This window comes from Rhinoderma darwinii, chromosome 13, assembly GCF_050947455.1.
Source record: "Rhinoderma darwinii isolate aRhiDar2 chromosome 13, aRhiDar2.hap1, whole genome shotgun sequence".
NCBI classification, from domain to species: Eukaryota; Metazoa; Chordata; class Amphibia; order Anura; family Rhinodermatidae; genus Rhinoderma; species Rhinoderma darwinii.
The window spans coordinates 66,816,947-66,835,154 of record NC_134699.1 but is presented as its reverse complement, the minus strand read 5'-3'; the positions used below and the strand labels follow the sequence as shown (position 1 = coordinate 66,835,154).

The window sequence follows — 18,208 nt, the reverse complement described above, 5'->3', positions numbered from 1 at the left end:
TAAATGCCACATCACAGGTTTTAATTGGAATATGCCCTTACACAAAAAATCTACCAGCTCCATTTGGAGACGCCACTTATGCCAGGCTCCTCTAAAGACGTGGCTGGAAATCTTGGTGAGTTGAGATCGATCTAAAATAGAATATTTTTTTTACATTTGTTGAGCGTTGTAGTTCTACATTGTCAAGTGGGGAAAAAAACAAACATATTTTAGCTAAATTTGTATGTTTAAAACGGGGTGTTTTTATATACGAAATATGTCAAATAAAAAAGGAGAAAAGGGAAAGTTTTTGGAGAATGACGCAGGCAGAAACCGAGAGGAGACAATGGGATGTAATTGCAATTGAAAGGGTCCATGGAAATGCTGAGGGACAAACCTGGTGACAACCGCTCCAGCCTCAGATGGTTTGCTCTCCTGTTTGTTGTGACAACGGTCCCCTTCAAAGGGGGGGGATCATTAGCACTGGGACTTTCGGGTCTGCCCAGAGAATAGCATGAAAAAACTTACCCAGGCATGTCCGGGCTGCTGTCTCCCGTCCTACCCGATACTAGCAGTGTTGTGCCCAATTCACCGCGTTTGCATATTTCCATTGTCCAAAAAAACCTAATTTAACTGCTCGTTATTGTCAATCAGATGGAGCACTCAATGCAAAGTGTATTCCCATTATATGCGGTATTATCAGCTCAGGTAGGGGGTCTGGGACCCTGAAACTGCAAGCCTGATCATGCCCTGCTAGGACTGTGGCTTTAAGAGGGAAGTAATAATACCGAGCTGCAAAAAGTGCAATAAAAAAAATGATAAACATAAAACAAAAAAAAAAGGACAAAAACAGAATAAACTAAAACTAAAAATAAAATAAAAATTTCTTTTTGTAAAATTCCTTTATTTGGGACCTGGATTAAAGTAAAATTTTGTACTAGAATATATATTTTTTTTTCTCTCGATACCCGAAACGCGTGAGGAACGTTTTATATTTTGGCCGCCCGGTTCCCAGTCGTCGGCTTTTTATCATATAGACAACTAATCAGTCTTCACGTAGCGCTAATACGATCTAACCACTTGAAGGGAATAAAGACATTTCTTTGGAAACTGGTGCCCTGAGGCTCGCAAGCAATTAGTTTCTATGTTTTCAAGAGTTATCTGTCAGAGGTTTTGTAACAATCATCATTAAAATCATGAAGCTCCGAGCTAGTGATGAAATCAATTTTTTTCATTTTTATTTTTTTTTATAATCCATGCCGTAACACATCTTAAGTCCACAGTCATGAGAACCCTACTGCACCACTTTCTCACGCCTTAAGTATCGTTGAAAATAGAGACGTGCCCGTACAAGCCGTATCTCTGCTGCACAAGGAAACGGTGACGACGGATCATAGGCAAAAAGCTTTCCACTGCTTACCCGAACTGAAAAAGCTCAAAATAATAAAAATATATATATATATATATATATATATATATATATATATATATACATATACACACACACACAAATTTTTATTTTATTTTTAAATATAAAATAGAGAATATTAGGCTCACTCATATGTCCAAAATAATCCATAAAATTAATATTTGCTCACTCACATTTTATCCCCATAAAAATATTTGACATAATTATTTTCCATATAATAGCACCCTGTGACCCTCCAGCTGTTGTGAAACTACAACCCTCAGCATGTCCTGTGTTCCGTTGGGAGTGGTTGCTTCATAATAGCTGGGGATCCACTAATAGAAGTCAAACCTATACACCTGTATTACAGGACAGGAAGGGGAGAGAAAAAAAACTATTTTAATTTCGCTCTCATACCGCCCCCTACTGACAGATAACGTCTTGGTTCCTTAGGTATTACAATAAACTGTCAATCATCGTCTTCTTATAATGAGGGCGTGTTGAGATATTTACCCCCTTGCTAAGCCAGTTCGCCCAGCCGTCCGGCTTTACAGTCAGGTGTCCTGGTATGTGGATTAGGAAAGACAAACTAAAATTGCTGGGAGCCATGTACAAGGTATCCCGAGATACAGAAAAAAAATAATAAAACTTTGCTTTGACCGATCTCGAAAAAGTTTCCTAATTTCTTCTCTTTTTCTGATTACTTGCAGATACGGAACCTGCCTGTAGCTTTGCACTGGACGACAAGTTTCTAGAAAGTTCTTTCTGGAGTTCTCAAGATAAAAAAGCAGGGAGGGCGATTTGGGGACAACCAAGAGACGTCAAGATGTCTGCTGTGAAGGAACGCAAGCCTAAGAAGCCTCATTACATCCCAAGACCTCCCGGAAAGCCCTTCAAGTACAAGTGCTTCCAATGTCCATTCACCTGCAACGAGAAATCTCACCTCTTCAACCACATGAAGTACGGACTTTGCAAAAACTCCATCACTCTTGTGACGGAGCAAGACCGATCGGTCAAAAGCCCAAAGTCAAACGCTATGGAGCCCAAACAGCCGTCCCCTGAGGGGTTTGTGAAGCCCACACCTGTTGCGGCCAATGGTCAGCTTGACTCCAAAGCTCATCGTGACATCACCAGGGATGATCTCAAAGACAATATGGAGGCCAATGCTCATTTGGAAAAGCCAGTCCACCCTAACGATGTGGCTGTACCCTCCCCAACCGTGCACAGCCCTGTTTCCAAGCCGATATCTATTGATGGGGTTTTGAGGCCCTCAGCCTTTATGCCGGTTGGAGAACATGGGTATCTGAATGGCACAGACAGAAGTCACCGACCAGAATTCATGCCACCGGTTGGCACTGTCAAAGCAGTACATAGTGAGGGGTCTGCTTTCCAAAGGTTACCGAACTCATGGAAAACTGGAGAAATGGTGCCACCTGAGCTTAGTCAAAAGCCAACAATACCACATTACATCCGTCCAATGATATCGGAATATAAATATTATGAGACTGGGGGGCCAGCAGTCTACTCATATATGTATGAAAACCCAATGCTATCGATGTATGGCACTCCAGACCAAAGAGTCTTCCGCCCTCACCCCATTCAGTCTACGGGACTCTCCTTGCCGAAACCATTGAACCCATCAATTGATTATAGACTGATGCATCCGTTCCAACAGAACCCGGCCATGCAGTACAGCTTCTACAGACCGCCCGATCACTCATTTTTGCCTTATGGCCTCAAGCTATCGCACGTGCCTGGCCTGACCAAGAGCCACACGGCACCAACCATGGACAATGCACCTTTCCTCTACCCAACATCCAGCCCACCGCTTTTCTACCCCTTAGACCCAGCCCAAAAGCAAGTGGACTGTCAAAAGGAGGTGCTACTCGGCCAGGACAAGCCCAAACATGAAGGAGAGAGCCTGAAGATGAGTCCACGGGCCGCCACTGCTGCTACCGGTTCTCCTGGAAGACCGAGCCCGACCAACTTCACTCAGAACAGTCAAGGCTTTGAAGGAATCTTTGACCTTTCCAGCAAATCTACCTCTACGATAGGAAAGTGGGACAATGTGGGACAAAACCTAACGGCTTTCAAACCGGTGAGGAAAAGTACAGACTCCCACCCATCGATGAGCAGAGGAGATTCTCCATGGTAAGTCAAGTCAACTTGTAAAACAAGATAGATGGAAGATGGATCAGGCGATGAAGAGATTGGCTCAGACATTATTGTAGTCCGTACAATTAGAAAATATTCGTATATATTATATTACAATGAGTAGAAATGAGATTATAGAGGATAGCCATAATAGAATAACTAGCTGCCCATAGACATGAAATATTTCTTGGTGGATACTGTGGATTTTGAAGGGATCCACTACCAGTGTTGTGTCTATGAGGACCTACATGGCTCCCGGTATCTTCAGGAAAACAGGGTTCGGTCTAGTTGGAATCTTACTTGTCCGCACCCTGAAGAAGCTCCTGACCATAGAGATATCAAACCCGTTCAGCAGAGTCAAACCGGTACATTAAGAAGTAGTAGGGCAAGGCAGGTGTCGGCAAGGAACTAGTAAACATCTTCTTAACCTGTTCCAATGTTTTTATTATTTCAGCTCTGGAAATGAAGAAGTCTTGTCCATCGCGAGTAGAGTTTCTACCGACCGTGGCGCATCAACGAGCAGTGATGACGATACATTTGCTCCTCTTAATCTTTCCAAGAAAGCAGAGTTAGAAACGGAGAGGTTTCCTCCAGAAGAACAACCTAGCCCTGGCTTCATGGAGCAGGACATGCCGCTGAACCTGTCCGTCAAAGACTCCAGCAGGAAAGACGCCGTGGAAGGGTCTCCAAACCAGAGATCGTATTCCCCTGGCAGAAACACGGTCAACATGGTAGATGTAAAGGCGCTCATGGATAACTGCGACGAGCAAAAGCAGTCGGCGGCGGTGGCCCTTTGCCAGCTGGCATCATACAGCCCTATTCCAGCTGCCCGGGCAGTCGAGGAGGACAATTTGGAAACTCAGGGAGCTAAACCAGAGCAATCAGCTGTGAACTCTCCGGGTGACCGGGAGGAAGAAAGTAATTGCAAACCGAGAAGTCAAAAAAGGGGGAACCCCAAAGATGTGGGGAAAACGGCTGCTAAAAAAGCAAAAACTTCTGACTGTAAACGAGTCTTCACCCTGAGGAAGAGGCAAAGGATGTCTTAGAAGACGTCCGTCCACCTTAAAGACTATATGAACTTCCAAAAAAAATACAAATTCCACGAGAGCTGCTTTTTGAGGACCCTTGTCAAGCACTAATGGTTTATCTGAAGTTATTCCCATTTAGACTCATTGATGGCTGCAGACTCTTTCATGAACGATTACGCTAATATTTAGCTGGTAAGAGTTTTATCCCGGTCCCGCTGCTTCACCCCTCCCCCATCGGGACGTCATATTTATAATGGTAATATTTATTTTTGGATACCAGGCGCTGCTGCAGGGTGAGGGTCTTACGTGATGATCTGTACAGACGAGACCTTTATACTTGTACATTTTCAGGTCTTTATCTGTCCCGTTTGTTCAACACAAAATGAAAATACAAAAATAAAAGTCAATAAACGCTTCATCTGAGACCATTTACTGTTTTGTGTATTTCTTAAAGCATATGAGGACCTAAAACCTCAGCTGTCGGGTCACTGCCTCCCACACCATCAGCACACTCCTCTCCTGAAATACTCTGCACTGCTGAATGTCCCCCCCACTCTTAACATTATGTAATCCATCACAGAATCAAAACACTTCTCAACCTTTCCTCAAATACTCTGTTCTGCTGGGGACCCTGCATCTGCCACTATAAAACTCTCAATCTATGATCTTCCACAAGATCAGAACACTCCTCACCGGTCCTGAAATGCTCTGTGCTACTGGGGACCTTGCACCTTCTATTAACTAACTTTCAGTCCCTGACATCCTACAAGATACGCACACACACACCTCATCTGTCATTAAATACTCTGTGCTGCTGGGGCCCTTGCACCTTTCACTATGCAATTCTCAGTCTGTGATCCAATCCCAAGATCAACACACTCATCGTCTGTTCTGAAATATTCTGTGCTGCTGGGAACCTGGCACCTTTCACTATGTAGTTCTCAGTCTGTGATCGAACACAAGATCAGCACATTCCTCTCCAGAAACACTCTGTGCTGTTGGGGACCAGATCGTCTCAGATTCAGTTGCTATGGACAACAACACACCATCTCCATGTCATGCCATGGTTCGCTATAGCAGAGCTGAGCTAGTCAGACATAGCAGTGCTGAGCTAGTCAGCTATAGCAGAGTTAGTCAGACATAGCAGAGCTATGGCACAAGCCAGGGTAGTATTACAACGCAATAACTGTGGTTTTACATAGGACTGCAGGCAAGCCTCGGTGACTTACCACGGTACACAAAACAGAGGCCAAGACCAACCCGCAACCTAGTATTGCATTAATATTAACCCCTCGCACTAGAACCTCCCGAAGTCATTTTGTTTTTTTTTCTGCGTCAGTTGTTCGTAAACCGGTTATGGTGGAGGAAGTCGGGGGGGGGGGGGGGGGGGGGGGAACAAGTGTCGTCCAGGGTGTGGAGCCCATTGAGACTAAGATAGCAGCTGACAATATTGGTGGCGATGTCCCAGCTCGACATACACCCACAATGTAATTTTTTTCTGCTATTTGGCCCGAGGCAAGACAAACTGAACGCTCAGCTACAGATAGCTACAGGCGACGAAGCAAGCAGAGGAATGTGACTGCAGACAATGGTATAGCAGAGGTTACGACACACAACGCTCAGCCCCCACAGGGTCACCTGTACGAGCACCCGTCCACCATGCAGCTGACGCGCCTCCTCCAGCGCCGGGTACGTGTTCATACTTGCAGGCCCTACAGCGAGCCTCATGCGGACTTGTGCTAAACGTGGTGTGGGTTCAGTAGTAACAGCTCCGCTAGCTTACACAATGCAAATCAAGTCCCCCGGCCTGAGGGACAATGCTAAGTTCTAATACAAAGAACGTTTACATTCCTCATTATTTTCAAGATCACCGCTTGCTGCCAGTAAATTGGATCCTTCATGACGGACTGCCAGAGAATGAAAACCTGTCCTGGTCTTGGACAACGGTTCATCCTCTCCAGGTTCCATTCAATGACAGCAACTAGAGATTTACCGAACTAGGTCAGAAACAAAGTTTTCAGCCTCTGGATGGAAATCAAAATATTTATACAAGAAATTGAAACAAAGTATATGAGAAAGTTGTATACTTCGCGTTATACAATGATGAAGCTTTATTGACACAGAACTAGACGACACATTTAACCCTTTTTCCAATTATATCATTTTACTTTTTGTCAAGTGCAAAATAAGAGACCCCCAGCCGCTTCCTGTTTTCTTCATGGCCGGTTCCTCTGATGCCCAGAATAACCACCGGTGACCACAACATCGGTCTATATTACATGTACAGACAGGCTGGTCACAAAAACAGGAAGTCATTAACTTGAACCCCTTTAATTTGTAGATCAACTGGGAATTAACTCCTTGCACCCCACGTCAATGAAAACCCCCCCCCCCCCCAAAAAAAAAAACAGTCCTACAGGTAATAGTAAAGTCATCTATTTACCGTCAGGGAGACGAGAAGGAAGCAGCAGTCCCCTCCTACCCAACTCCGCCAGAGCCAGGCAGCCCCCGTGCCAAGCGTTATTCGTCTCCTGGAAACTGTGGTAAAAGAAAAGCAAGAAAATGGAGTGACAACTGAGATAAAGCTTTAGTTATAGGGGGTTACATGTAAGAGGGGAAAAAGCCATGATGTGAGGAGGCCAAGAACACAGAGAAGATCACAGAAAGAGTTACATGGCAGAAGGAGCAGCACAGAGCATTTCAGGAGAGCAATGTTCTGATCTTGTGGGATCACAGAAAGTGGAAATTACATAATGGAAGGAGCAGGGTCCTCCCAGCAGCACAAAGTATTTCAGGAGAGGAGTGTGCTGATCTTGTGGGGAGGGGGTTCACATACTAAGAAATACATCATGGGAGGATCGGAGTCCCCAGTAGCAGAGTATGTCAGGAAAGTAGTGTGCTGTGGGGAGGGAGGGTCACAAACTAAAAGTTACATAATGGACGGATCAGAGTTCCAAGCAGTACAGAGTATTTCAGGAGAGGAGCGTGTCGATCTTGTGGGGGTCAACAGGTTTAGTTACATGGTGGAAGGAAAATCACAGAGTATTTCAGGAGAGGAGCGATTGGATTTGGTGATGTTGCACAGACTAGGAGTTCCTTAATGAAAGGTGTAGGGTACTAAGCAGCGCAGAGTATGTCAGGAGAGGAGTGTGCTGATCTTGTGGGGGGCAGTGACTTGCACACTAATGTGATGTGTGGATGACAGGGGAAGTGTCATGATGTGAGGATCCGGAGGCCAAAAGTCACAAGTAGGGCAGCCATGTGACGTCATGTCGCAGTAAACCATTATATAAACCTCTGTATACACAGAACAGATCAAGTTTCTGGACATGTTTGGAGGGGGCACTTTATGTACAGCGGAGTCTGGAGGGCGAGCACAAGCCGGCACAGGTCTACAGGTGCACGGATAACCGCTATGCAAATCCAGCGAACAAGTCCCAGCTAACAGTCCTGCAGACGTTCAGATAGGACCAGATATGACAACCGTCAGTCTAGATCTATAAACTGATCACGACGGCAGGAGGGGAGGCACTGGTCATTATATCACAGGATTACCTAAAGCAATCGAGCACAGAACCCACAACGTCATCGGCCAGTTCTTTAGGGAGTCTTCCTGTCAACCGTCCGATCCTGGGAAAAGGAAATGAAGGGGTTAATGTTCTGCAGTCACGTAATTGAAAAAGAAAGCGATGATGTCAGGCCGGTCCTTCTTTATATGGAAAAGCTGGGTGACAACCAATACGACCTATCAATGTGGGAACTAAGGCAGCGTGCAAGACAGCTGGACCTATCTGGACTCTAGGAAAGCTGGGTGATATCCCCAGTAGTGATCATTCTGGTGGTCACCCAGCTTTCCCGGATGATCTGCTCTTTTAGTAATGAGAAGACTGACCGGGCACGTTGAGCTGAACATTTGGCTGCAGATCGTTACAAGGAAGTGAAGGAAGCAAACAAAGCCAGCGAACGCCCCGAGGGCTCAGCAAATTTCACTACAATAATGTTTGCTCTGCCAACTGTGAGACCTTTAACGGTCGGGCCAGAAAATAATAATCTTTTAACCATTATTTACTATACAACATGAAGCGGGTTGTCCTACCCTTTCGCTGCAGACCATCGCACAATGGTGTCTTTGTCCTTCAGACCCACCAACAACTGCTCTGTAAGGAGACAAAAAGCCAGATTATTACAGGAAAGCGGGCACCAATACCCGGGAGAGCTGGCACCGTCTGAGAGATCGATTTCAGTAATGGACAATCTTAGGGTGGAAATAATTTTCTAATTGTGGCGGCAGAGAATAGGGTAAAGACGATGGGAAAGATCTGCCTCCTAGCAGCGCTGCACATTGTGGTTGATAATCTATAGCCCCATTCTATACGTAATGGGCACACGAGAAACCGTTTTATAGGGGCTTGCAGAAAACGCCGCCCTTTAAATGTTGCTATCCCTTTAAGAGAGGATTGGCCATGGACCTGGGCCGGTTGATATGAATATATCAGTGTTTTCCGGGCTTGGTTGTCACTCAGCGAGCAGACAATGCCGTATTCAACACATTGAAGTCCTCTTTATTTTCATGGCACTTTCTAAACAAACGAGGCTGGAGAGAGCAAACACGGCGATCCCTGCACACTGTGACGACTTGTGGGGCGCTGTGATAGGACACGGAGATAAGTGTACGGTGTATAATGGGTGCGTCCTACCCCTCGCTACGTACCTCCATCTATGTGGCAGAATGGAGAGCCGCTCTGGAATAGCGGCCCCCAATCTGGCGCTCCCGACACGTCCTTGCATTACATGGACGACCATCCGTTTCCCATGCACAAACGTGTGTCTGGCCGCAGGGTGGGAGGAGCCGGACCAGCAACGATCAGCTGATCGCTGCACAGGCGTCTTGATGAGATAACTCAGTTAACCAATTCAGGACTAGGCCCCATTAGCCATTTGAAGCACACGTTAAACGGCTATAAACATTTATTTGTTGAGATCGCGACGTGATTTTTGAGATATTTTTTCCGTGATCGATGCAGGTTTCTTCCTCCATCATTTTTGCTTTTTTTTTTTTTAATCATTTTTAAGTTTATAGTTGTTTTTTTTTTTGGTCTTGGAACTTCATGTGTAATTAGGATTTTACTTTAATTTTTTTATTATTATGGCCTGTCCCTCAAAAGGTCAGAAAAGAGTATTGGGGGACTTAAATATTTTATTTGACGTTTTTCACACCATACTCTTCCACTGTAACTGGCGCCGCACAGCAGGGAGGTGAGCGGTGTGATAGTGACTATTGCCACTGTTAGGGCTCTGCTGGGTCTAGTTACACCCAGCAGCAGCGTCCTACTCCCGGAATCTCGGCGATCATGTGATCAGTCACATGACGACCTGGACCAATAGAGGCAGTGGCCTCTTTCTACACACTCATGTACAGAGAGGATAAAAGCTGTGAAAACCGCTGCTCTCCGGGGTCCCTGGTAGTCTGCGACTGCCAGGCTCCCGACAATCAGCTGTCCAGTTGCTCGGGCAGCAATCATATACCTGTACTGTAAATATACAATGGGCGGTCCTCAACCGGTAAAAGGTAATGTATGCAAAACAGGGTAAATAAATACAGATTGACAATTAACAATATTTGCCTAGACTTGTTTGACAGTTCATGTGGAGTTGGCAATCGGACAGACCTATAAAGAAGTCCTTCATCTGTCAAGTCGTTCAAAAATGGTTTCATAGTTCTATCTGTATCTGGGAAAGTTGGGTAGCTAAGGTGACAACCAATATGGAGGCTGTGATGGCAGCCATATTGGTTGTCACCTTAGCCTGCCATTGATCAATGAATCAAGTGTGAAACTGGAAGTAGAGAGGAGAGACTTCATATTTCTTTAAAGTCTGGGTGACTCTGTGACTAAAACAATAGCTCCACAGCTGCTAAAAATGGCTGCTACTACCTGATCCCAGCTACAAAGAAAAGTAGAGGTCAGGAGCGGACAGGAGAAGAGTGATCGGACAACTATAACCTCCAAATCACTACGTACCTACTACATTCTCAATCTCCTCAGGGATATCATACTCCTCGTCGCCATCATCGGAGGAGGACGCCATGGCTGAATCTTGGATGCTGGTAGAAGTCTGAAGCAAATTTGCAGCCAAAGACCTCGATCCACGCTGATACCTGTAGAGAGGCTGAGATTAATGCCATCATCCCACTCAAACTATGTACATTCCCTTAAAAGGGTTGTCTGGATTGGACACCCCATTTTCATATATCCCATTAGGGAATTCTGAGTTAATAGAGGGGGGTGGACAGCGGTTACATAGAGCGTCTTTTGCTCTGGAGGACCTGTCCTGTGTTACAGACCAACCATTGATATAAATTGACACCATGTAATACTTAATTTCCCCTACGGGGGTGCTGTAGGGAAATCGAACACATCTTTTTAACAAGTAGGGATTGTCCTAAGCCGAGAACCCTCTTAAAGGATATCATGTCCTTATGGACAATCCATCCATGGTCTAATAGATGTGGGCTAAAACGGGAGCCGTTATGCTCTTATATATGACTATCCCTTTTAATATGACCCTATAAAAAGGCAGCTACTCCTCATCTTCTATCTATTATCATCCAGCTTACATACATCACAGTGTTATATTTTGTTACCAGTTATAGAGGTTCACCATTACCCCAATAGGGAGTTATGAGGGGACTAGTGATATAATTCCCCAGAAAACAGCTCCCCATACCGCAGCTGCCAGCAGTATTAAGGCCTGGGGGTCATTTAAACACAGAAAATTTCCCGGGACAGAAGAAAAAAAAAAAGGAAGAGAAGATGGTGTGAGAGCGCGGCCGCCTATCAGTGTGAGAGATCTGATGGCAGGCGTGGATTCTGTAGCCCGTGGCTGCTCCGTTCTGCATAGTAAAAGGTACAAAGCAAGTTCTGCGGGAACCTTTAAATCAATGATGTGAGAACAACACGGGTATTAGAGGTGGGCGGCAGACACACCACCACGAGAAAAGTCTCCTAGTCTTATTTACACCTTTCACTGCCAGAGGGCCAGCAAAAGCCGAGCTTCCCGTGTGTCAGCGCTGGAGTAAAGCCGCCCAACCTGTTCCGCAGCAGCTCCCTATTTACACTACAGAGGACCTGTCTCTAATGACTTTTTGGGATTCCCACCTTGAACATTCACAAGCTCAATGTTTGATCGGTGGTCCACTGCTGGGACCCTCTCTCCCCCGATTATAAGAATGGGGTTCTGGTGTCCACAATGTTTCCTTATCTCTCAGACTTGTATGGAGCATAGTCTCCGCTCCCTACTCCAGGTTTAATAGAAAAGGGGAACACTGAACCCCATTCTCATGATTATCCCACCAATCTTAAATAAATCTGCTATGGATCTGCAGGGAGTCCATGTCCCACGATCTCCATCATCCTATAAACCCCATGTAAAAAACAAAAAAAACCTACAAACCTCCAATCGGCCACCTTGGGTTTGAGGAACGTGAGCCCCAGGCGCTGGACGAGTTTGACCCCCAGCTTGCGGAGCACGGTCTGGTTGCTGTCACAGAGCTTGCAGTTATCCAGGGCGTTCAGCACAGTGGCGGCTGCGTTATAGATGAGAGAGAAAGAACATGTCACCAACGTGTACCCACATGGACAAAAAATCATCCACTTATCAATGGCTGATAACATAGAACAATACATGGTCAGTCTATTCAGTCAGTCTATTGCTCGCTGTTATCAGCCAAGTTTAGCAGAGGCGGACTACATTGCTTCTCAATGGGATGTCGGACAGGAGGAGCAGATCATTTGATGCCCCCAGGATCACTACTTGATGTCACACCTCCGGTGCGGAGAACCTCCAGAGTTCTATCAATCCGGCGGCCGGATTGATAGGAGCACGCAGAGGCTGAACCCGCGCACTACCTCCCCACCCTTCATATTAGTTCCCAGGGTGTGCGCAGTAGTCCTGGAGCCTTTCCCTGCCTTCGTACACGGCACAGCGGACTTTGGAACGAACGCAGTGTGTCAGAATTTTTACTTCCCAAGACATAGGGGTGCCACGTAGAGTCGACGTGAGATTATCCCAGCGCCACTTTCTGGTGAAGAGAGAGCAGTGACATCTATGTTGGGAATAACCCTTTGAGACCCCCTCTGACAGAAGCGTATCCTACTGTATAGGAATAGAGCGGGACACATCGCCCGAACGCCCTGGGCACACTAAAGCGCTGCGCATGGGGGAGCCTATGACATCATACATGGTCAGTGATGTCAGGAGCTACAATACCGGAGTCCCCGGCCAGTGTCAGAAGAGCTCAGGCCGGGGAATTTGGCCGTGGGAAAGAATGTATAAGTTTAACGTATACCTGTGACAGATGCCATACAGTGGTACCTGTCACCCGTAGAACCCCATGTCAGACCCACAGATAATATTCAGTTCATCCGATGGCGTCTATTGTGGAAAACATGAAGACTATATCTGCAGCCGTCCTACAATAGGTCTTATATGACGTCTATGTGAGAGACACTGAAGTGACGTGGAGGGTGACGTGGTGGGTGAGGAAGCTGGTGACGTGGAGGGTGAGGAGGCTGGTGACGTGGAGGGTGAGGAGGCTGGTGACGTGGAGGGTGAGGAGGCTGGTGACGTGGTGGGCGATGAGGCTGGTGATGTGGAGAGTGAGGAGGCTGGTGATGTGGAGGGTGAGGAAGCTGGTGATGTGGTGGGTGATGAGGCTAGTGACGTGGACAGTGATGTGGTGGGTGATAAGGCTAGTGACGTGGACAGTGATGTGGTGGGTGATGGATAAAGAGTTCAGGTGGGAAATAGCAGCTCTGGTCTGGGAAATCCTGAATAGAGAAGCGGGAAAAGGAGAGGGAAGACGGGACAGCAGGAGGTAACAAGGCCTGAGGACTGGAGGGAGATCAGGGGAAGGAGCGGGAGAAACATGAAAGAAACTGGGAAGGAGCCTCGGACGGCTGAAGAGAGTACAAGGATGGGAGCTCGGACTAAACCTGACCAAAGACGACTGATAAGCATTTTATGTAGGTCCTGAAGGGGCATCTGGAGGAGACCCCCCCCCCTAGATCGAGGCTCCCAATATTTGCCATAAGGGTGCCTGTCTGGTGAACCCCGGGTGTCGGAGCATTTTCATAAACTAGTGGCTGCCTCATGACGAGGAGTTTTTCAAGGGTCCAAAGTAAAGCATACATTTCTGGCAAAGCTGGGTGACAACCGTGATGACCACCATTACAGCTTTCCTATACCCCTGAACGGCAAACTTGCCACCTGATGCAATGGCATTGTAAGGGAAGACATATCACTAGATAACTAGGGGAGTTCACCCATCAGAACCTCAGGAAAGCTGAATGACAACCCCTGTAGATGTAACCGCATCCATATTGCTAATCACCCAGCTTTCCCAGGACCAGATATAACTAGAACGTTGACTTTTTAGTCGCTCTTTGAGCATTGGCGTCTCACCGTAGGGTAAACAGTCTTCTCTTTTGCCGTGCTTGAAAAGCTGAGCCTGCAACAAAGAAGAGAAAAAGAATCAATGAGCGAACTACATATCCCAGCAAGCCCTGCCCATCTCTGCTGTAATAACTGAATGCACTCGGTGACGTAGGATTGAAGGGGGCTGTCGACTCTGTAAATGTAGCCCCCTTAGAACTGAAGATGAACGACCGTGTCATCAGCTGACCTACATGACAGCCCAGTTTCCTTTCGTTAAGATGGCAGAGTGATTCAGCATTACCCAGGTGGCACTGCTCACCTTGTCATTTGCCTATCCACGCCGAGCCGAACGGGGACGATCTGACCTAATTTGCGGTAAGACATGTAATTAAGCACAAGCTGGCACGGCGCCACGCAGAAATCACTTCCCAAGTTTGTGTCCCGGCCGCATTCCACGGGGTAGAGAAATAATCAGCCTCCGCTCTCGGCGTGCGCTCCCAGTTTCACGACGCATTCCGTGGCTGAACGCAGCGACCAGGAGAGAGCTAAATAACGTATCTGTTCTCCGCAGCAGATCACATCCCATGAACCCAAAAGAACCAATTAACCAGAAAGAGAAGGAACAAAAATACAAATTCTGATGTCACAGTCTTGTCTGGTTCTGGGAAAGCTGGGTGACAGGATGGCTGCTTGGACATCTATTACAGGGTTGTCACCCATCTTTACATAACATCGGAGCAGCTATATACAACTTCCAGTTTCTGCCTACCTAATAGGGCAGACTTGGGTGATATCCAACATGGCTGCCAGGACGGCTCTCCGGGGGTAACGACCGGCAAACTGGCTGTGTAGTAATAAACAAACACTTCCAGCGCTGAGAAAGCTGGGTGACAACCAATATGGCTGCCAGTACGCCTCCCAATGCGGTTATCACCCAGCTTTCCAGATTAGTAAATATGTCTATGCAGTGACACATCCTGTGTATCTTCACTCGAGTCTGGGAAAGCTGGGTGACAATCCACGTAGTAGCCGTATTGGTGTGGTCACCCAGCTTTCCCAGGCTCAAGAATGGCGATTCTGCCCGTTTTTTGCAGATATAACTGAGAAACAGCTGAAGAAATATAGGGGTCCCATATGACCGGAACCCCCTTCTGATCCCATTTTTATGACCTGCCGCACTGAAAGGTACTTGGCGTTGGGCATTTAGTGGGTGCATTAGGTACCCATGGCGGTGCCTAATTCACGGGATGTACGAAATACTCACAGATCCCTACAACAACCCTGAAGCAGAGTACAAGCTCCTGGCATTAGAGATTTCAGTGGACACGCTGCTATATTTGGGGCAATTAGGCGCCCCCCACCCCTGTTATTTACTGAAGAGCTCAGTAATTGCCTTGACTAATGCCATTCACCACGCACACAGTTCAGGGCACGTTCCCTTTAAACTCCTCACTGGCCGCACTCCACCTGTCTCAGATACTTCTGCTTTTACACGTCCCCATTTTCTTACAAAATTTCAGTCCAGAGGGAAAGAGTTTAAGAGTCTCGTGTAAACGACAAAGATTTCAGACAAACACAAAGCTGGCAGAGAACCCTGTGCGCTGCGCCAAGTTTCAACTGATGGTAGTGCCCTGGGGTGGAGCACCTGCCTAGCGCAGACCCCAAGTGACAATTAAGATACAGGTGACTAAAGGGGAGGGGGTAATCTTCAAAATGAGCACTCTCATGAGCCAAGGACTAGCAGGTGTAGTCATTTCTCGCCTTTAAGTAGCGCAATTACATAGTCCCTGCACTGGAGGCAGCCATTTTGGTTGACGCAATTAAAGGGGCGCTACCACGAACTTATAAAAAGATAAATACGCGTATGTAAATGGATTTTCCGTAGTAGGAAAAAAAAAAAAGTGGTACCCAATCAGGGACAATCAGAAGTCCTCGTCCCCCTAACTACTCAAAACAAGACTCTACTTGAATAAGGAGTTTGGGCTGCAAAGTGTAACCAAATGGGTAGAGGCTAAATGTGGCAAATATTTACCACCAATAGATAAGTAAATCAGAAGGGCATTAAAGGGGTTGTCTAAGACAAGAACCCCGACCCATATGCCCTATTAGAACCCCCCTCTATGTGCCAGAAAGTGGAGCCACTCCATAAGAGTAACTCCGGCTCTCGTGGACCCGGTGTGCCCATACGTTACATGGACGGCCGCGGCTTCTTCTGGTTATAACAACTGATCACCGGGTAGAAGTGGGACCCACACTGATCACCATGAGACATCCACTTTAAGTTGCAATTTTGCCCTATAACTCCTGGTCTATAGTGCACCTGTACGTTCTGCTCTGGTGGTAGGTTCCCTTTAGAGAGCTGTAACCCTCTAGATGGGCAATATTGTGATTGGCAGAACATGACGGAGGTTCAGCACACCATATCGGTTGATAATGGGGCAGTTAATGGGGGACTTCTATAGGGATCACACAAACATAACAGGAGGACCACGTCATCTCCCGACCGCCCTGGACTAGTCAAGGAACCGATCATAGCTAGAAGGAAATCAAGTCACGGTAAGGAAAAGACCAAATCCAGGACTATGGTGAAGGTCGGAGTATGGGTTCCTATTTACCCACGGTAACCCCTGCATAGAGTAGACCCGTTGCATCCCGGTTTCTCCAGGTTTCCTCCTACAATGTCACGACAACCTTCTTATAAGGTTGATCCTAATTTGTGCGCCAAGGACAAATGGCGGATATGATATGCCCATACTAGATAAGGATTGGGTAAATAATATATAAGTTACAACTCTTCAGGCAGTCCAATATCACTGGTGACTTCTACCTGCTTCCACCTTAGAGGTCGCCCGCCCCCTCAGGAGACCCCAGAAATGCTTCAAGAGTGGATCCATGAGGTTTACCTTGACAACGACCCAGCCTATGGTGCCACCTAAACCCCTACATGGGGAAATCTGCATAAGAAGAGCTTGGCCATGGACATGAGATAGAGCTCGGCCAACCATGATATTACCAGGGAAGTGCCGCTTTGGCGTTTGAGAGGAAACAGAGGATTGGAAAGGTTTCATCTCATGCGGACGGTAGGGAAATGATGGGGAATTTCCACAGACATGAGACTTGGTGGATCCACGGACATCGGAAGACATGAACAACATTGTGCTCCACATTAGTGCCTGTAACATAACATGAGCCTCCCAGTAATTAGTAGAAGATGCACCTCCCCCACACGGCTCCTCGGATAAATGGAACACCCGTGTAGATGTTGCAAGCGTCGCATTATAAATGTAGGTGATACTTGATCCATGCCTGTGAGGAATGCATGCCTTGACATCGGGCTAAATTATAGCTTATTACTGGCATCATTAAATGCCAACTGGTGCCACGTATATAAGGTGACCTAAAAACCACTGGTATGACAACATTGTCCACACCTGGAGAGGAACTTACATGACCAGCCTTCAATGCTGAAACATACCCTGCTCTAAGAAGGCTTGAACAGGATTACAAAAAAATAAATAAAACCATGTCTGCCTTCTTCCAGAAACAGCGCCACAACTGTCTGCAGGATATGGGTGGTACAGCAGCTCAGCTCAATTTCCTTCAATGGAGTTAACTGCAATACCAGACATAACCCATGAGCTCTATTTTTTTGCACGAAAGCAGACGTGTTCTAATCCTGAAAGAACCATTTAAGTGTCAGTTTCAAGTTTGACATATTTATATCCCTAGGTATAAGTGAGATTGTTCTATATGGCATTAGTCATTGTGCTTTCACATGGTCTGTATAAAGTGCTGCTAGTATGAATCATCAGGGACATATGGGCCCTCTACGACTAAGGGCCCGGTTGAGACTGCTGGAAATGTACACAGTGACTCCACCAGCAGAATAGTGAGTGCAGCTCTGGAGTATAATACAGGCTGTAACTCAGGATCAGTAATATAATGTATGTACACAGTGACTCCACCAGCAGAATAGTGAGTGCAGCTCTGGAGTATAATACAGGATGTAACTCAGGATCAGTACAGGATAAGAAATGTAATGTATATACACAGTGACTCCACCAGCAGAATAGTGAGTGCAGCTCTGGAGTATAATACAGGCTGTAACTCAGGATCAGTAATATAATGTATGTACACAGTGACTCCACCAGCAGAATAGTGAGTGCAGCTCTGGAGTATAATACAGGATATAACTAAGGATCAG

At 46.4% G+C, this 18,208-nt stretch overlaps 2 protein-coding genes across 3 annotated transcripts in view; one reads left to right on the top strand and one right to left on the bottom strand.

The window, feature by feature from the left end:
• Positions 1-4,997, top strand: part of ZNF750 (zinc finger protein 750) — a 5,882-nt gene extending 885 nt beyond the window's left edge. Inside the window, exons 1-3 of one of the 2 annotated variants that reach the window (XM_075846743.1) lie at positions 57-115; positions 2,098-3,538; positions 3,996-4,997. In XM_075846743.1, the coding sequence (XP_075702858.1) occupies positions 79-115; positions 2,098-3,538; positions 3,996-4,587 (2,070 nt within the window). In that variant the 5' untranslated portion in view covers positions 57-78 and the 3' untranslated portion in view covers positions 4,588-4,997. Of the gene's footprint in view, positions 1-56; positions 116-2,097; positions 3,539-3,995 lie in introns of those variants that run through there. The other variant, XM_075846744.1, reaches the window with a different exon arrangement.
• TBCD (tubulin folding cofactor D) overlaps positions 1-18,208 on the bottom strand; it is a 124,480-nt gene that overhangs the window by 73,509 nt on the left and 32,763 nt on the right. The window contains exons 9-14 of the mRNA XM_075845899.1: positions 14,032-14,077; positions 12,022-12,154; positions 10,590-10,726; positions 8,666-8,726; positions 8,125-8,199; positions 7,013-7,107 (exon numbers count right to left, since the gene is read on the bottom strand). Coding sequence (XP_075702014.1) covers positions 7,013-7,107; positions 8,125-8,199; positions 8,666-8,726; positions 10,590-10,726; positions 12,022-12,154; positions 14,032-14,077 — 547 coding nt within the window. The remainder of the gene's footprint in view (positions 1-7,012; positions 7,108-8,124; positions 8,200-8,665; positions 8,727-10,589; positions 10,727-12,021; positions 12,155-14,031; positions 14,078-18,208) is intronic.